This window comes from Plectropomus leopardus, chromosome 9 (assembly GCF_026936395.1).
Source record: "Plectropomus leopardus strain MGB_pleo_1.0 chromosome 9, ASM2693639v1, whole genome shotgun sequence".
Classification (NCBI taxonomy): Eukaryota; Metazoa; Chordata; class Actinopteri; order Perciformes; family Serranidae; genus Plectropomus; species Plectropomus leopardus.
Window position 1 is genome coordinate 14,896,175 of NC_142184.1, and position 21,053 is coordinate 14,917,227.

A 21,053-nucleotide genomic window follows, 5' to 3' on the forward strand; every position below is an offset into this window, starting at 1 on the left:
AAGCTGTGCTACCTGTTTTCTGATGGCCAGCTTAATTATTTCACAGATTTGAATTGTCACCATCATCCCAAAATGTACATAGAAATGCAGGAATTGGAATCCAACCCGAATTTATTTTTGGGGGAGGACCCTGAGACCCTCGTTATGTTGTGCCCTCCCCACTTCTCAAACCAAAGTTACGCCTTTGTCCAAATCTCGTTATCAACTCATTAATCCACAACCTGAAGTTGTAATGACAAGTACAGACAAACTTTTAGATTCCATCATTTATTTTATGGCATCTAGAAATAAGCCAGTGGTCATGTTATATCGGTCTGATGGGAAATCCACAGCTTGACAAACCTATCAATCAAATCCAAAGAGGAAAGTGGCTTTCAGGAGTAAGTTGCATCTCATCTGTGTGGGAGCATGACTGCACTATGACAAAGCATCGCCGGTAGTGGGTCTGTTTCTTTGAAATGACTCAACCAGGAGGTGCTTCCCCACATGGTATGGCCTGATCCGTAACACCGGGAGCTACTTTATGGCCCCCAAAGCGACGCATTCACTCAAACATAGAGAGGCGGACTGCCATCCAGCATCGTAGCAGGAGGAAATGCAGTTTGTGTTTGTGATGGATGCAACTGCCATGCAGAGAGAGAGAGGGGGCGCATATATTTGCAAATGCTTGACACATCAGTGTTGACAAAACGAGTCATGTGACGACCATGAAGATGGCGCAGCTTATGGTATATTGCAGGTTTCTCAGTATTTTCTTGCAGCAGCTCGACAGTTCGGACCGCGGAATGATATCGCGACCTATTACCTCCTAATTACCGAGCGATTCAGCCCCGTTCACGCTGGCTGAGCAGCCTATTGTGGATCAGCTGGAGTTGCGCGCGATTGGCTGGAGGATAAAAAAAGGGGAAAAAAACAAAGAAATTAAATAAATAAGCTTCGAGGAAAAAGAAATATCTTCGCTCCACTTGAAATGCGGCTGCAATAACACCTTGTTGTGGAGAAAAGCGCTCACCGTGTGCGTGCGAGCGTGCGCGCCTGCCTTGCGTGAGGCAATGTGTGTGTGTTTGCGTGTGTGTGCGTTACATTAGGTGGACACGGAGACTGCATCAGACTGGAGACACACGCCGGGACATAATAGAGCGGAGATATCGAGGCTTTGATGGTCCTTCCTCCCCCCTCCTGCACGCACACAAACGCCAGGATTCCGGTCGAGACATGTAGTCCCATGTTATGAGCAGCCAGGAGAATTTGTAGCCTTCAGCTCTCTTTTTTTTTTAGCAGCATCATCTCACGATATCGACATAATGTGGCTTGCTCTACCGGAGGGAAAATAACCAAATATGTGGATACCTACAGAAGAGGAGAAAATCGGAGTTGGTGAGTCAACTGCGCCCTTTATTGTTAATTTATCAACGTTTGCTTTCTAGCTTTTTAATTGACTTCAATCGGGCAGCGTTGTGATGGCAGTTTTTGCACCAGAAACACCCAAATTTTTGCTCATCGACACCCCGCATAGCCTATCAAGCCTGTTTCTTTCACTGTTATATACCCATTACACACCCGATGAAAAACACATACACTTATAATGGCTGATATACACGGCCAGTGACTGCATAGAAAGGGAAATTGCGTGGGATGATACAGCCCACCACCTTTAAGATGCTATCGCAGTCTGTACACAACCGCAGGCGGTGCTTTAAATCAGGCTCCTACTCCTCAGTTGTGTGGTTTTTTTATTTAAAAAAATGCGTCAGTGTAGCATTTTAGCCTTTTCTTCTTATGGGCATATCAGGAGGGGGGAGAGGGGGGAGAAAAAAACGCGATTCGTGTAGAAACCACGAGGGGGCATCGTGACTGCGTCCCTCCAACAGGTGTAGGCTGGAGTGAAGCTGGAGTCTACCTGTAGACTGAAAACTGCCCTTATGCTGCTGCTGTTGCTGCTGCTGCTGCAATGACAGAGACTGCACTGTGGCACATTTCATCCCTGCATGCGTGCACTTTGACCCCGAGATTAGCTATAAGTACACTGCAATATCAGCATTATTTCCACTCAAATTTGCATTTTCTTACAGAAAAGCAAACGTCAAAGCAAGCTAATTACACTATTATAACTAGAGGAGGTAAACTTACGCCATTAGGGTCATTATAAAGTGACTGTTAACCCCACGGCCACACAATGAGTGTCTACAGTGTTTGATTATGCTATAGAAGGTTTTCATTAGGGGAATGAGTCATGTCCAGATGCTCTACAGCTTGTTTCTTACAGGGCTACTCATGCTGGCTTGCACATGATACCCCCACATACACATATACAAACGCCCACACGTATACACTTCTTTATAAAGACTGCAGGGTGAGAGCACCGATGGCAATCCACCACATTATTGGTATATCTAGTGGCTGCACAGTAATCTTATGCAATCAGTCTTTGTATTTTTTCATCCAGCGCATCCAGTTATCTCACTGCAGGTGTTTTTCAAGCGCAGATATGTTGGGGGGGTTTAACAGTGTGGGGAAGCAACAGTTCGGTGCAGCCTCCGCATCAGTCAGGCGGTGCGGAGTGACCTGGCGCTGTCCACGGTGCTGAAATCTGGAGATGACGCTGTCCACGGTGCTGAAATGCGGGGAAGCAGATCCGCTGTGTACCTACACAAGTACATACTGTACCTTGTAAAAGCTGCCCACGTTACTCTGGTACAATTCCCCCCTTTTGCCTCACATAACGTGTTGATTTGCTCAATATTCCTCCAGCTTCATTGTAGATGAAGCCCACGCTGCTGCGTTAACCGGCCCTTACATAGCCTGTTATCAGCTGTGCTATTCTGAGTAGCTCCATTTTGCACATTTTCCCACCTTCTTTGCTTATTTTGTGCTGTAAAGTGTCTCAACACTGATATGAAACTGAGCTGCGGTCCGTCACCAGGCCTCTCTTTTCTCCCATGTTATATTAACCCTTTTAAACGTGGAGCTACATCTCTTTTCATAATAATAATAATAATGCTAATAAAAATCATAACAATAAAAATAGACAAATGTATTTATAGAGCAGTTTTCGTACAAGAGATGCAGCTAAAAGACCTGAAAAAATGAAAAAGACAACAAAATTAGACAATCAGGAAACACTCTGTGATAAACAAAAAATAAAAATCAAGGTAAAAAGTACATAGACCAGTAGGAATAGTAAAAATGAGAGAATTGTAATAAAATGATTATTACAAGAATTACATTAATGGAAAGTCACACAAAATAAATAGGTTTTCAGCTGTCGTTTAAAAATGTTCACCGAGCCCGCTTCTTTTATAGCTTTTGGAAGGGTATTCCATAATTTTGTGCTGCTTTCAGAAATCTTTCACAAGTATTTAAACCTTTGAACCTTAAGCAAATTGGTGTGATTTCTTTCAAAAACATGGTAAAAAAAAAAAAAGCAGCCAATAAGCAACTTGGCCAGAAATGTTCCACAAATTGCAAGAAAGTAGATTTAGAAAAATAGTCCTTAAAAAGCTTGATTTTATATATATATTTCTAGCTAATTTTCGGGCCATTTCTTCTTTTGTTGCTCATTGCCTTCTTCTCAAGTTTTGAAAGAAATCAAGACAATTTGCTCAGGTTTCAAGGGGTTAATGGATCCCATCTACACAGGAAACAGAGACCACCCCATGAAATGTTAATGACTTTCTTAGAATCGCTGCCTATTCATTATTGTGTTTGTTTATGCAGGAAGTAAAACTGGTTTGTAAATCAGTTGTAGAGTGGCAGTAAGGGCCTGGGTTGAATGTACTGTGTACTGTGTGGTGTTGCCTGGCTCTTTCCACTCTGGAACTGCAACTGATTATTATTTTAATCACTAATTAATCTCTAATTGCTTGTATTGTTCCTTGTTCAATACTTAATCTGTAAAATGTCAGAAGTATCCAAATTTAAATGCTCATTAGCAATAAATATTGTGTAAGTTGTAAATACTAAGTTTTTAAAAATTACAATAGATTCTCAGAATATAAACATTAAATCAGTCCCCAGTCCAGTCTTCTTGAAATTTCTATTATTTGCAAATGAGTCACCGATTTCTCTCACATAGATATTGCAAAAAAAATTCTTTACACTTTTATTGGAAAGGGCTCTCAGTACCTGCCCACATGAGAGAGTGAAATGAATCAGCCGGCTTCATCTGAGGCCACATGGACATGGCTCAGACGCAAACTACTGTAGCAGTGCATGAAATAATCAAGCAGCACTAGGCCACCATTATCTGAAATGGACAGCTCTAGGATCAAACGTGTTCACGAAAGAACAAAAGATAGAGCTAATGTTCGACTGAGAGCGGATTAGAGAGATTAAAGTAGTCCAAAGTAGCATTTCTTCATGGGTTTTAGCTTTGATTTTTTTTTGTGGAAAGTTGCTCAGCTGCATTTCTGTGAGCACTTCTCAGATTCATCATGGACGCTGAATCACAAAATTCATTAGCATTGTAGTTTTCTGTACACATCAACATTATAATACACTCATTGTTGCATGTATGACAGTCATGTACGTGGTCATTATGATAAGGTCATCACAGACCCCTGCAGCTGAGTAGCGTGCCTAGATTTCTGTGCCACTGATTTGGGATCAGATCTGGTGAAATGCTCCTCTGCCTCTGTGGCAGATATCCCTAGGTTGCCAAGACTCCAGCGCAGCAAAGTGTCTGAGAAAGTGAGTGTGCATTCAAGTCGTGCTGAACAACATGACTCAGTGGGCGAAGCCCAAAGACCGTTGTGTAATTTTTAACTTAGCTGGATCTGGGACAGGACTACTCGAGCAGGACCTTCGTGGTCTGCATATTCACATTGCATTACTGGAATGGTTTAAGGATCACTCAGTAAGCAGTTCAGCTTCAGTTGTGCTGGTCATGATTGAGACTGGAGCCAAAAGAAGGAAAGAAACCTGTGAAAACAAGTTCATTTCAGTGCTGCAGTTTAGAGGAGCACAGTGTCCTCTTTAAGAAAATGCTTGTCAGTACACTGGTGCCATTAGCACTCAGTTGTTTTGAAAAAATAGCAGACGATTTATAATCCATAATAGTGTTTACTGTTGTACTGGCAGGTTTTTGATGACATCTCCCATCTCTCTGCAGAATATTTCTCCCCTGAGGGCCGTTGTACAGTCAGGTACTCTGTGTGTCTCTCACAGATTCTAATACAAGGTCATCATCAGGCCATGCACGCTGTGTTTTAAGCTTCATAGAGGAAACACAATTTTCAAGACATGGCAGCATGTGATAACATTTACACTGGAAGATGATACGTGTCTCACTTCATCTGTTGTAAAAGAACAATATATGTTTTTTATACAAACAATAGCTTACATATTGGATTTGGTCTGACTATAAAAAAATGACAGAGAAAGACAGATGTGAATGGTAGACAGGGGAAATGGGTCAAAGGTCACCCTCAAACACGGAGTATCTCACACACTTGAGACTGGCTTTATACAGAGTATTATATATATTGAACACATTCTGTCACATACATGTGTATTTCATCAGTGGTTTAAGTGTTAGTGCAGGAAACACTGCAAACGGCAAAGAGACAGTAATTTGAAACAAAATTCTAAATTACAGTTTGCTAATGTGATGCGAGAAGGGCTGCAGCAATATACAGGTTTCAAGGTATACAGAGCAATTACAGAGCAACAAAATATGAAATATTAAAGGATAGAGAGTTACTATAATATAGTAAAGAGAAAATATAGATTTGAAATTAATTGATTTCAAATTTAAAAAATCGCTAGTAAAACTAGCAAATGTGCCGACAAGAGGTGCAAAGATAAAATGAATACTTATTATGATTTGAAATCAAGTTTAAAAGAAAGTTTACAGTCATTTCAGCTCAGAGTAGGCTGTGTAAAAAAAGGACAGTTTTTAGCTTTAACTTAAAAGTGGTCAAAGTTGGGGCTTGTTTAACATCATCTGGGAGGTATATCATACTGTACAAAACTGAACAGTTGCCGAGATGCGACTGTGCACCTTTCATACAAGACAAACCTCTCAACATAATATTTGAGGTGTTACAACTCTATTTCAACACAGTGGAGAGCTCTGAATTGCCACATTTTTTCCTGAATTCATCACATTAAAGCCTTTTTTACATCGCAACACTGCAGGATTCAATTAACAAGGTGAGGTGGAGGTTTTAACTCATAGGCTTTCTGTTTGAAAAATTAGGCTTTTTTACCTACACACCACGGGTGGCAGCACTGCTGGTGAAGAGCAGCGAGTAAGAAAATAAAGGCACAAAAGAGGAAGGGTGTTATTAATTCTCACTGAGACTGCTTCAGTGATTTTAAAACTTATTTTACAATCATGCACAAGTTTATCTTCCGTCTCTTGAGTCTAATGCTTCTTTTATACTTAGATTCTTGATACTCAAATGGCAATTTTCCTCCTATGATTCTCAGTATTAGATGACCAGAGTGACACCATAGATAGTGTAAACTTCATGGCTTGAATTTCATAACTTCTGGATAATTAAATTGAGGAATATTGCTAATTTTGACCCACAGGAGCTGGTGGTGGGAGTTATGAGGTGCTGTTATGGACAACCAACTGCAGCCCCTATTTTCACTTCACGCCAACACATAAAACTGGATTCTTAAGAGACTGTTTTCCAGCTGTTGAAAACATTTAGTAAATTTGAAGAATAAATCACAGCAGCTATCTTCAGCCTCATTTGTTTCTTTTGAAAATAACTAGGTGTATTTCTTTAGTTTTTGGAAGAAATATTCAGCCTTGCCCCTGACTTATTTACTAAGGCTGATTATTATTACTGGAAAGACTTTGAATCTCTTTGCTGCCATTTCACTTTCCTCTAGCTGCCTCTGGGAGTCACAAGCAGATTACTCAAGGAAATCCAGTCCCTATCATGTTGTTGTAAAGTTGCCACTTTTGGGGGAACTTTTTCTATTGCTACTGTAAGAGCTGTAGCTTCTGAGGCATGCCATGAATTCAAATGTTGCACCCTGTGGTGTCATACTGAGGAAACACAAGTTCTGACAACCCAAGGCCCCAAACTGAGTGCCCCCTACAGAGTCTGTGTTTTTTTGTGGATTTTATATTTAGTTTATGCTTTTACTTCATGCTGAAATGTTCTGAAATAAGGACTGGATTCAACCTAAAAACCCCAAACAAATAAAACATTCTAAAAAATAAGATACTTTAACTGTTGCATTATCTTAGACCAGCCAGAGGATTAAAATGTGGCTGTTTTTTATTGTCAAATAAAACTTGCTCCACTGTATGAGTGCTTTAAAAGGGACAATTCTCCTTCCTTCAGCACCTTATCAATGTTGGAGTGTGAGTTGTCTAATTCATTTGTCATTGTGACAAAGCGGTTTCTCAGTTAAAATAAAAAAAAAAAACAACAACCAATGAGCGCTGCTGGGATACTTGATTTTCCAATCAGCCTCCTGGGTGAGACTAACGGCATTATCAGACTTTCATCAAACAGTGTACTGGAGCCAGTGAGGAGTAAAAACAACAAAAGCAAGTGCCATATGATAGACACTGCTATTGAGGCTGTTCTAAATCTACATCTTTTTAATTCCGTTCATTTATTTTTAGGGCATTAAAATATGTTTTGTTGCTGACCCCATCCACAGCAGATTGCTTAGCTTCCATGTCAGACTCCAGCCTGCTTCTCCAAACTGGGGGCATGCTGACTGTCATCTATTGCATGTCATACACTGACTAATAATAAGTACCTCATACAACCCCACTTCAAAAAATCTGAACTATCCCTTTAATGGCATCCTCCTCGGCTGAGCTGTAACGTTAGTTAGCTAGGTGAGATAGCAGTAGATGCACACTTCCTTCTGCATGGTGATGCAGTTGGCAGGTGTGGTTTGATAGAAAGAAAATAATTCCTACATGAAACTTCCTACATAATTTCTGGAAAGAGACATTTCTGTTGAGTTTTTCATTCATATTTTTTGTTTTACACTTTTAGCAAAATGAAGTTCCATTATGTCGGCAGAATGGCAGACATCTCTTTGGCTGATACCTTTAACTATCACTGAGACTGATAAATAGCACTAGTGGTAACAGAAAAAAAAACAAAACATTGATGTGGGGCTGGATCGTACCTTTAATTAAGCAGTCTTGCACCCAAAACCCCAAATTTAGATTGAGCAGGCATATATATTTGACATACATGGAATAATAGATTTGAGGTGAGGTGAAAGGAAAGTGAAAGACAGCAGGAGCCTCATAAATCCCACCATTGAGTTTCTGGTTACACAATAGCGACCATAAGATGCCATGTGGACTATGAATGCAACTAAATAGAGGGACAGTCTGGACTGATATAACGTTTCTCAGTCGAAATGTTTGCTTTTGCCAACATTTTCCACTGCCTGTCCCGTCAGTCCTTCCAACATCCTACGTTCAACATGTTGAAGTATAAAGCTGAATTTTTGTTGGTTATGTTTTGTGGATATGCTAATGCTCCGAAGCTTTTAGGCACAATCAAAAGAGTGTTTACACAGCTCGGAGGTTTTGTGAGGGTGGACTACGAAAATATGAGCCTGCTTGATGCGCCCGTCTCTCTCGAACATGACAAGCTCATCTTGTTCTGACGTGGCCTCCGCTAAAGAGTTTTCAAATGGTGTGAGTGCAGGTTTTGCAATTCAAATGAAATAGAGGCCATTAAAGAATAGCACTCTCAAATAGGAAATACTTAGCCCTGCCTGGAAAAGGGCCCGAGGCAGACTGAAAAAGGTGACAAGGAGGCTCTTTAAGTCAATCCATCTCCCTGACTCTAATATGTGCCCAATACGCTTGACTTGAACTCCAGTGCCATGCAGCATCCATAAGCTTTGCCATTTTAAAATGCCCAGATCCCCGCAGCAGTTACAGTGAAGAAAGCCCTCCAGTTTGTAGATGATCTGTTGCCATAGTTACCCGAGCACAGGAACTGAGCACTCGTTACCCTCAAACAGGCAACGGAGCCGAGCCCAAGCCCCTCCTCCTCTTCCTCCCCCTCACTGGGTCCCCTGGCTAGTTCATTAGCATAATGATTCACACCAAACTCCTTGAAGGGCCACCATTTGTAGGTTTTTAAAATCATCAGTGGAGCCTTGTCATTATTAAACAAATTTGACTGTACGCAGTCTTGTTATCTGTATCTTACAGAGATGCATTAAAAACAGGCTGCCTTCCCCTTTCTCTTTCTACTTTCTGTCTATTTACGCTCTTTCTTACTTTTCTATCCATCGAGCACAACCCAACCCCTTCTTACTAAACCACAGCTATGCAACTTTTACTTATTACTCATAGAAATATGTTTGTCTGTCTGTTGCACATTTCTGTGTTCTACATATGTGTCTGTTTTTAGACATATTTTGCTAGTGACACTTAATATTGTTTTACTTTTATTTGTGTAAAATCTTCTGTTTGCGATTCTTTGTATGTAGTATATTTGTGTTTTCTGTTGATATTGCTTACTACTTCTTTGAGGCGTGACATGACCACTACAACTAATATTCATATTTCTAAAATCATTGTTTTAGTAATTAATGTTATTATTGTTGTTGCTTTCTCCCATTCTCTCTCTTCCCCCTCTCTTTCTTTCTATGTATCAGTTTGTCATATTGATTACTATAATTTTATTATGTTGATCTGTTCTGTTCACATGACATCTATTGCACGTCTGTCTGTCCTGGAAGAGAGAGCCCCCTCAGTTGCTCTTCTTGAGATTTCCACCGTTTACTCCCCTGTTAAAGGTTTTTTTGGTTTTTCCTTATCCACTGTGAGGGTCCAAGGCCAGAGGGAAATCTTATATTGTAAAACCCTCCAAGGCTAATTATGATTTGTGATATTGGACTTTACAGATCAAATTGCAATTGAAACTGAATTAAAATGACTATTTGTACAACCCTTTTGGGCATGCTTTGTGATTTGGCTACAACAAACTTTGACTTGATGAATCTGTAAAGCACTTTGGCATGCCTTTTAGTATGAAATGAGCTATAAATAAATTTGCCTTGCCTTGCTATTGTATTGTTCAGGCCTTTACTGTGGCGTCTATCCCCTATGGAATAATCATGTTCTTATTCAGTGTTTGAGCCACATGATGTTTCTGCGTATGGTCTGAGACTGCATGAAGCTGCAGAGGCAGGTGGCACAGAAGATTTATGCTAATACCGACTTATGATAAAGCAGCGTTTACTACTTAGCAGTTTGTGTGGGCTCTATTTTGGGAGACAGTTCAATTAACTTAACACTGCACAAAAATCAGGCCGCTTAAGAATTAATTGCCTATTAAAATGACTACCCACTTTAGGGTGGGAGCTTGTTTACAGTTTGCTAAGCAGTGGTTCCTGTGTGACACTGTGTTTGCATTAAACAGCTTATTAAAAGCCCCATTACAACCCCAAAGCACATGCTGTGTGGAGACTCAACAGTGGAGGGGAGGCACCTAGTTTAATCATAGGTCACAAAGATAAGCATGGATCGTCGTCCGTAATCTAATTTCTCTTGACACTCAACTGCTATAAGGTCAAATATTTGTCACTGATGTTGTCTCATGATTGTTTTCTATTTTTTTTTTTTTTTGCACAGTGATCTGCAACTTCCGGTCATCAATATGTCAGGCCCTGGTCCTGGAAATTGGGGAAACTGTGCAGATTCTGGAAAAGAGTGAAGGTAAAAGATCTCCCATAGCATTGTATACTTGTGATAAACAGAGGCACAGTTATTGTGTTTGCATTTAAATAACAGTGGTCCGTACTGAAGAAATTATGCATGTAAAGTGTTGTGTGATGGTCATTTTAACCCAGGGCCTCCCTCAGTATTTAATCAGGAATTTGGGTGGTTTAGTTAGTATTTAAATGTGACACTTTCAGGCCAAATAAATGAATAAACAATTCTGTATTTCTCCACCAGAACTTTATACATAGTCAGAGTTCTTACAGCTAAAGGCAACTTAGATTTATAGGTCCCACATTGTAAAACGTTACATTTCCTTATCTTTTTTATTATAAGGCAAGTGTGGCCAATATATGAATAATGTGAAAGTACCAAAATGCTTAATCCACCAGGAATTGCGCACAGTCATTATTCAGAAATGGTGCCTTTAACATGAGCTGTGAAGACTTCTGTAAAGTTGTGATGTCACAACTATACTATTAAAAGGTAAAATTGCAGCTACAGTACTGTTACTGTTATTCCAAGGCTGCAGTGACGGTGCAGAGATGCCGAAAGCGCCGATGTGAAAGACCAGGAAACACTGATCAGTCAGAGCAGACTAGGCTTTTACGGGATTCTGGGTTAAAGAGGGTGTAAAACCAGTGATTCTCTCTCTATAGAGACAGAGTGGCTGCAGGCATATTCAGGTAGACAGTATTACAAACACAGCACAGGTCAACAGGTTTCCTGTGTGACATGACAGGACACCGGGGACAGTGGTTGCCAAGGAGGCTGTCTGTGCTCTCACCTGTTTTATAGTTTGCTGGCAATATATTTATTTAGCCTGAGTAATATAATATCCCCTATCTTGTAAAAATTCTACTTTATTCTAGTAAAATTCCGACTTTATTCCCATAATATTAATTTTATTCTCATAAAATTACGATTTTTTTTCCTCATAAAATTACAACGTTATTCTTATAATATTATGACTTCATTCTCATGAAATTACGACGTTTTTCTTGTAACATTACTTTTTCTGTCATAAAACGACAACTTAATTCTTGTAATATTACGACTTTTCTCTCGTAATATTATGACTTTATTCTGGAAGTCTTAAAAATATTTTTTTTTCCTCAGCGTGGCCCTAAAACTGTTCTACTGGTGGGACATGGCTTCAAGCCCACAGTATTTCTAAAATCTTGGGCACAGCACTGTTTTAACTGTTTAGACTAAACGAGAACCTTTCTTGATACCGTCAACATTGATGAATACAGCACCAACACTAATCCTAGCATGCTAAACTCATTTTCTGTGTCGTTTGTTATAATTTAATCACATTGTTTTCAGTACAGCCGTTGGTGTCTGGGCAGCCACTGCCGTTATTTTTATCCATCACACCAGTTCAGTGATGTAGCAGAGCTAGCTGCTCGCTAAAGGAACCCCGGCTAACGTGACTGCTGCTACAGATATTTCTGCTAGTTTATGGCCAATGAAATGGCTGACTGCGTTAATGCAGAGCATCAGTTAAGTTAATTTTTGATGAAAAGACGGGGAAGCATATTTTTTTTTAGCTGTTTCAAAGAAATGAGTAGCTGGTTAACAGTTACACGTTATATGAAAACAACAGTTCACTGCCAGTTCACGTAACAGGTAAATATGATTAAAATACATTTTAACGAATAATGTCAACTATTGTGTTAACAGGAATATTATAACAACAGAGAATACATTTCACATTGACATTTCCGGTAGACTATCGTTACAAGTTGATTTACCGGTATGTGTGTTACACAACCAGCTGGCACACTTCACCTTAAACTTATTGTACCATACCAGGTACCTAAGTAAAATGGTGCAATGCATGCTGGATAATGTGTTTTTATTGTGAGGTAGTGACATTTCTTTATGTGAAATTTGCTCTTTCTTTAGGTTGGTACAGAGGCTTTTCCACCAAGAAGCCTTCTATCAAGGTAATTACAACAGCATGCACACCTTCCTGGTTGGACATTGTGTTGAGTCCTGCAGGCTGCATACAGTACTCCACATTTGAAGGACCTTAGAGTGAATATAACTCACCACTAGACTCATATGTTAGAAAAAAACTATTATGATTGTAAATAAAACATCTGATGTATTCAGAAATCTGTTTGTGCACATTAATAATGCACCAGACTGTAACTAACTTTATTTTTGGACAATCAGTACTTATTATAGGTTAACCTTTATTTTATTAAACACGTGAAGCCACCAAAATATCTGTAAAACTGGTTGCAATATTAAGTGTTCTCCACATGAAGGTTTTATCAGAGACCCATGCATTTTTGTGAATGATATCTGAAGTGAGAGATGTGCATCCCAGAAATAACTTCGTCTAGACAACAAAGGCCTTAATGACTGATTAACTTATTGAATAGAGCTTTGATTTGACAAAAATAGAAATCTCCTGACCTGCATTTCCTTTCACAAAGACACAGTTTTTTACGAAGGTGTTCTGACTTCATTGCACAAAAGCACTAAATGTAGTGCCATCTTCAAGATTTCATTTACAAATGGTGGGGACAAAACTGCACAGTGAATATATTAAGAAAAGACAGTATATCACAAGAAAAGAGAAAACGAATGAATATTGCATCACATGTACAGCTTAGTATGAGGCGCACACGCACACACACACACACACACACACACACACACACACACACACACAAACACATAATTTCTTTTAAATTTTTGTGTGGCACTTTACAAATTATCAAAGCATAATGGTCAATCCACTCACTTCTCTACTGTGCAGATTTTGCAGAAATCAAAATTTTGTTGTCCTTTCAGCCAGCAGATGGTGCAGTTAGTAATCTAAAAACCAGTCATTTTATAAAAAAGAAAAAAAAAACATTTTAAAAAACAAAATAAAATTATGTTTGATCCCATAACACTAATAAACAGTATCCTGCAGTGACTTCTACAGGAGGGATGCAGCTCACACTTGTTGTAGTGTTATATCTTTGATCAAAGCAGAAGTAAAGTTAGGATGGAGGGCAGGTCAGACCAATTTAATCCAAACATCTCACTTCACAGTCTGTGCATGCAGCATCATTATAATAAATCCTCTTCACAATGCTTAGTAGAGACCATAGGTGGAGAACTCAGAATAATACAACACCATCAGTGCTGACAGAGATCAATACTCTGCACTGCAGTAAGTGGTTATTATATACGACTGACACATCTGCTTCCCATAGGATTGATTGTTCAGTAAAGACTGCTAATTGCAGACTTGATAACCTGTAGCAGAGCTGCTGAGCTGGTATGCAACGTTGGAGAATTAAATATCCACAACACAAACAGAAAAACAGATGACAGATTATTAGAAACATGAGAGCAGCAGGTATTTCTTTTGCTTTCGTATGTCCACTCTGCTTCAAACTGAAATGTCAGAAACCGTAGTGTTATATGATGCTGCTGAAATGTTTTAAAGAAAGCACAAAAGCTGTCCAGTCCTGGTAAATGTAGGTGTTAGTGGCTACATGCTGTCCTTCTCTACTCTTCATCAGCTATTTACAGTTCTTACTAACACCCCTCCATTTTGTTATGTACTCTGCTGCCCACATTCAATCGCCCCCATACTCTCTCAGTGCTGAGAGAATTAGTTGTGCTCACTGTGGCCAATTCTTCACATCTGGCAGATTAGAATAAGAAAGATGAACTGCAAGGGTGGCAGTTGGCACCACTCAGTCTCTCATGCCCTTCCCCTGCTAAGTCAAGCCACAATGGGGATCCTGCACGTTGCTCTGCCTCTCCTCTTTCAAGTGTGTGCAAACAGTATCTTTTTTTCTTTGCATGGCTGAAAATGTCAGCAAATTGTCAAAAAAAAAAAAATGGAAGTGTGATCTCGCATTTCCTTCAACATATAATGTGTGGCCAGCAGGACTGTGTAATCTCAACTCAACACAGTTCTACGTAATAACACAGACACAACACAATACGGTACATTTTGGTTACATGCTGCAGGAGAATGAAGAACGTGATCCTGTCACACTCAGTAACGTCTCTGCTCTGTCCTCTCTGTCCAAAGGGTATTTTCCCAGTCAGCTATGTCCACTTGAAGAAATCCACAGTGACCAACAGAGGGTGAGTTGTACGATGAAGTGTTTGTATTTGAGCTTGCGCAGCATCATAATTAGGGATGCACTTGTCCAACTTTTTTAAAATGATCTTGAACTTAGTATGTATCCCACACCAATATATCCACCAACGTAGCAAAAAAAGGTTGCCAGAGTAGCAAATATAGTTAAATGAACTGAACATTAAGTAACACTTGAGGGCCATATAAATTGATATACACTATTTACTTGCAGCAGATTTACAATTTTACAGCATGAGTCACATGAGGAGTAAATAATCGCCTTGAAGCCTGAGCAAATTTGTCTGATTTTTTTTTAAAACATGGGAAAAAGATAATGAGCAACTTGGTAAGAAATATCCCACAAATTGTGAGAAATTAGTAACGTGACAAAAAAATACTTAAAAATGTATTTTAAAAAATAAGAGAGAATTATCAGAAAATTATCCAAAAATAGGGAAAAATGTCCTGAAAACTTAATTTATAATTATATTTTTATATTGAAAATTATGTTACAAAACTTCAATAAAAAATATATATATATAAAATAAAATAGTTTTTATTTTCATAATGTGTCATTTTCTTGTTTGTTTTTGCTTTTCACTGTTTTTTTGCTTATTTTTAGGTCATTTTCTTATCACTTTTTTTGAACAAATTTTTTGGCCATGTGTTGTTGAATTGCTCATTGCCTCCTCCTCATGCCTTTGAAAGAAATCAAATCAATTTATTCAGGTTCCAAAGGGTTAAATACTTGTGAAAGACACCTGAGAGCAGCACAAGAAAGCTAATGTTGATCCAGGTTTCAAAGGGTTTCAGTGTTCCTGTGGTCATAATTATCCCAAAAAAGCTGTGAAATCAAAAAATCTGTTGAGTTTGGAATTCACAGCATGTTTTGGAAAAGTTTTCAATATGCATCTTTTTGACCATCAATAATGAGTGATTGAAGTTAGTAAGCACTAGCAATTTACTTACCGCACATGCCCGGGATGTGGGTGTTTAATAATGTATGGCTCTGAAACAACAAATATAATTAGTAGCTCATGAGAGGCAGACCCCACCTGCGCTAGATGTAGGCTTTGCACCAAAACACAATGTTTGATGTTGGCAACATGGGGAAGGTGACTTTTGTCAGCCATGCTAAAGGGAAAAGGCATCAAGACAACCAAAAGGACGCTAAACCGCCTGCCAGCGTCGGCACATACTGTATTACACACCTGCTGTAGCCAGGCCAGATGATTTTACTGCTTTCTGTCAGTTTGTGTAGACACAGAGGCTTTTCACTCAATATTTCATGCTACGTTTTTGCTGTGATGCCTGTCATGGGGCATAGCACACTTGAGCAAGAGCCTCACTATTGCACCCTTTATATGCTATATAGGCCTACCTACTTTTAAACTACTCAAAGAACGTCATGAAAATGGGGGAAAATGTTACGGAAAAGTTGTGGAAATGTTTTGAAAATTCAATGGTAAAAACACTTAAAAATACTGAAGATCTGTTGTATGTCAGGGATATGCGCAGTAGATTGAGAAAATTGTCTTTAAATAAGCTAGGTAAAAAAATAAATAAAAAGCTAGGAAAAAAATATATTTACAATGATCATAATTGCTTATTAAAGATTGTGTTACAGAATATTATATTTCAAAGCATATTTTCCTTTCTTATTTTGTTTTCTTTTTATTTCCTAGTTTTTAATGTAAACTAATTTTCAGGTAATTTTCTTGTACTTTTTTAGTAATTTTTTGCTAATTTTTGGGTCATTTCTTCTGTCATTAGTTATTGCCTTAATCCCATGTTTTTGAAAGAAGAAATGAAGCCAATTTTTTAGATCAGGTTACAAGTCTAACTATAAATTTCTTTGTAAACATCAGGTAATTAGACATTATCCTAATTGTATACTAGTAGAGGTTATGAGACATGTTGTAGGATTATCATATGAGCAATGATGATGATCAAAAACAGTTCAGTTTATTCTATACTGGTGATACAGATATATCAACTCATCAAAGTCAGAGCGTGACAATCTGGGACGACCTAATCTTCTAGACAATTACCACCGGACAGCTGCTGACATGCATACACACACAATCTCTCTCACACACACATGCACACACAGCGGCGGTCATCTACAGTTCCGTCACAATAGCCGGCCCCGGCTCTAGAGGCCACAATAAAGGCGAAGACAAAAACAAGCAGCAGAGCTCTTTATCAGCCGGAACTCATGGATGTTAAATCTGCAGACTGGGAGCTGTGGCTCAGTGTGGCCTGGGAGTTTGCTGTTATATCATCACCCTCCAGTTGAGCTACCACATAGCAGGAGGACTCTCGTTTGCACTCAAACAATTAAAAGTGCAGACTTGGAAATTGACATTATTATACTTCCTCGCTCCAGGAGTTGCACTTTGGGAAAAGTGCTTTGCTGTCTCATGGAGTTAATGAGGTGACACACCTACTGCATATCTGTGGTTCTCCAAAAGCATCCGTGCCACAGACAATCACCCTGACTCATTATGTAATGGATGGAGATGCTTCCCTTGTTGCAAAAACAAGGATACAGTGTTCAAGATAATTCTTTGCAGCATAGGCCAGAGCTTAGTGAGCGCAGGAGAGCTAATCTCTGGTTTAATGTTTCCCTAAGAGTGTGGTCACACAGGAAGGATGTGGTTTTTAGAGTGCTCCTCCTCTGTTCCTAACTTCAGTCAGAGAAAACCTCATGACTCTGTGATCTTTGTTATCTCTTTGTCATTTCATAGCTTTTACTTATTTAAAAAGCTGACTTAAAGCAGTGACATACATACATGTGGTTTTGCATATGGGCAGGTCCCTTAAAAAATTTGTAATTTATATGTTGCATGTTACTCATTTACTGTATGTAGAAATGGAAAGTCAGATGCTGTGGTTTAAGAAGCAGGCAGCCTATGGTTAAGTGATAAAGAGTGGTGCAGGAACAGGCTCTAAAACCTGGAAATGAGTTAGCATTTTAGCACTCTCGGTTAACCTCGAAGTCTCGAAGTTAATGGTTTTTTTAATGGGTTTTTGGTTAGATGCCTGAAATAAGGTCTGTGGTTAACACAACAGCTTAAGAGACTTTCAAGTTTTGTTCGACAACGTAAAATATGTCAGTAAATAGCCCACTGGTGAATTTTAAAGCCCCTCTCTTGAGTGGGTGCCCTAAGTTTTAAAAAAGAATATTGCTTACAAGTGGCTAAATGAGGCTACAGAACATCAACAAGCTGTACGCGGCTTTACAGCCCTGTGGTGGCGACCATGGTGTAGATGATGATGTTCAGTTGTGAAGTTATTTTGCTTACCTATTATCTTAAATTCAATAGCCAACTTAAAGGGACAGTTAACCCCAAAGTCATATACCCATGTTTTTCCTCTTGCTTGTAGTGCTATTAATAAATGTAGATTTCTTTGTTGTGAGTTACCGAGTGTTGGAGATATCAGCTGCGGATGACTGCCTTCTCTCCAATGTAATGGAACTAGATGGCACTCAGCTTGTGGTGCTCAAAGCGCCAAAAATATGCATTTGAAAAGCAGCAATGCCTCTTTCCAGAAATCACAACCTGGTTAATCAAGATAATCCACAGACTTTGTCGTGAGCAGTTTGATGCAGGAACTATTTTCTTTCTACCAAACCACACCTGCCAACTGTATCAACATGCAGAAGAAGGCGTCGTATACTGCTAGTTCGCATAGCACCACTAAGCTAGCTAACCTTACAGTTCAGCGGAGGAGGGCGCCATTAATGTTTAAAGACAATCAGACAGCCCAGGCTCACACACTGAATCATAGATATGCTCTTACTGGCTGACAGTTGTATACAGGGCCTGCCACAGGCAATATAGGGGGCCACCCAGGGCGCCATCCTGAGGAGGGCGCCAAAATTGCACCCAGAAAAAAAAAGTGTCAGTGAGTCATTACAGTCTGAAGAGTACGTGATGTGCGAGTCAAGTGGATGTCAGAGGATATTTTTCTGGCCATCTACAGTATACCACCTATCAACCAAAAAGCCTTCAGAATAACCTATATAGAAAAGTAGCTTATACCTACTTCTTCCTCTGTAACCCACCGATCTACCTACTAACATTAGTATACCTACCTCATCAATTACCACTACACCTCTGAGAGGAGAGTATGTGGAGAGAAAGAAAATGAAAAAAAACAACAACAAAAACAAAAGGCAGAAAGAGGGCTAATTTACATAGCCTCTAAGTAGCCGGTGACCACAATTAACAGCTCACGGAGGTTGCATTGAGTTTCATTGTGATGCGTTTAAGCTTAGTTCAGTTAAATGAAGGAAAATCATGACCCGCTCATGATGTGTTTAATGTAATCCTTTAAAATTTAGCTTTTGGAGAGAAACTTGAATAACTACATCTGAGACCATTGTTTTTACAGCAATATACATATATATTGGAGAGAAAATTTTTACTTGGTATAGTAAAAAGACCTCTTACGTATTATTTGGAAGTTATTTTTCATATGAAAGAAGGTTATTTAAAGGTTGTTTCATAAATGTGTATTTTTTAAATTTGTGCTAATGAAAGACTGAATGACTTTATAACGGGTTCTTAATATTTTTTATAGGCTATCAGCCAAATTAAAAAAAATCTATAAATTGTTATCATCAAATGCGCTAGAAGCGCTACTGTATACCACTCCCTTAAAGACAGGAATAACATCAAATAAAGAGAGAAAAATCTATGCAAATTTCTAATTGTAATGTCTTACACTAAAAAAACGAATCTGCCAACACTGCATTTATGCCCAGTTCTGATATTTGTGTGTGTGTGTGTCCTTGTGTGTACTCACATTTATGTATGTTTTTTTTCTTGCCGCAGGCTGTGCGAGACAGTGGTGCCCCTTGAGGACCCTATTATCACAGAGACCACCTCCACACTGCAGGAATGGGGTGTCTTGTGGAAGCAGCTCTATGTGGTCAGTATCACTATATCACGGTACAGTCATCTTAAAACCAAACACTAAGCAATAAATGTGAGACTAATTCTAACACAAACAAGCTTTTCAAAGGAGTTGGGAGAAAAAACAGGTCTTACAAAAAAGAAATTGCATCCATAGCTGTTTCATTTGCATCCTCCTTAGAGGGTTTGGTGGAATAAGCTTTTCCAGTATGTTTTTCTTCCCTGCACCTAATTCAACACCTTGTGTAACCAGCAAGTATAGTGAATAGCCAAAAGAGATACAGACCAAACATACAGTGACAGCTCCTTTAGATATTTCCCCATACCATGTCGTTCTAACTGTCACCCCACATTTTCATATACTATCTATATAGGAACAGAAATGGTGGTTGGACACAGATAATGGCCTACAGACCTGTCATATGCAATTTCATGCTGTGTCATTCAGCCATTGATTGATTTAAGCCTGCCTCTCGTGGTTTCTGCGTCATCCTAAGATCCTGCTCTGCTCACCACCTTCAGTCAGCCTTTACTTGCTGGGCAAAAGTGATTACTGGAAACCTAAAGCATCCTTAATCCTGCTACGTGTCGAGGGGGCAGGCAGAAGTGGTTGGTAGGGTTTTGAGTTTGGAGCTGAGTGGATACGTTGCGGAGCTGGCAGCGAGTTTTTACATAACCTCTCACTGAGAACTGCTCATGCTCTGAGCAACTAAGGAGCCTGGGGCAATGGTGTGGTGATGTAACTTCCTCTGAAGCTCGACTAATGTGAAGAGCTGATTTAACAGTGCTCGTTTTGGTGCTTACCCCCTGTGTGATATGGGCCATGTTGCCACAGTTGCATCCAAAATAATAGGACGTAGCACTGGCTAGATGTTGATGCATTTCACCTTATTGTTGCCAATTACAATTCATGGCTTTTCTTCAGGGAGCAATGGCCTAAGTATAACTGTGTATCTGTTATAATGTACGTAATTAGCCCCGCAGAATAGACACCCAAAAGGGCTCATCAACCCTGACAAAAATCTTTGTTTTTCAGCAGCCTTTGAGAACATGCAGTGTTTATCCTCATTAAATTTACATCGGCACTGTGGCACTGCTTAATCTTTGCATTTATGTAAACAAACCTGGGTGGTTATGTGGACTTGTCATGCCATTAGGGAGAACAGAAACTGCCTGAATTAAAAGTGCTGTCCTTGGTCTGCGAGAAGTGGTGATGAAATTCATTACTGTGAGGAGGTCAAAGCAGCCTTGCAAGGGGAATTTATTTGTTTGTTTCATTAACAAAACCAGTGGGCTTTAAATCTCAGTAGCAACACATATTTGTTCTGCTACCTGCACAGGCTGG

The 21,053-nt window shown here is 39.3% G+C and overlaps 1 protein-coding gene across 3 annotated transcripts in view; it reads left to right on the forward strand.

The window, feature by feature from the left end:
- The first annotated feature begins 487 nt into the window (after positions 1-487).
- LOC121946458 (dedicator of cytokinesis protein 3-like) overlaps positions 488-21,053 on the forward strand; it is a 65,628-nt gene continuing 45,062 nt past the window's right edge. For 2 of the 3 annotated variants that reach the window (XM_088082052.1, XM_088082053.1), the window contains exons 1-5: positions 488-1,377; positions 10,592-10,675; positions 12,590-12,630; positions 14,733-14,788; positions 19,628-19,724. In XM_088082052.1, the coding sequence (XP_087938178.1) occupies positions 1,341-1,377; positions 10,592-10,675; positions 12,590-12,630; positions 14,733-14,788; positions 19,628-19,724 (315 nt within the window). In that variant the 5' untranslated portion in view covers positions 488-1,340. The remainder of the gene's footprint in view (positions 1,378-10,591; positions 10,676-12,589; positions 12,631-14,732; positions 14,789-19,627; positions 19,725-21,053) is intronic. The other variant, XM_088082051.1, reaches the window with a different exon arrangement.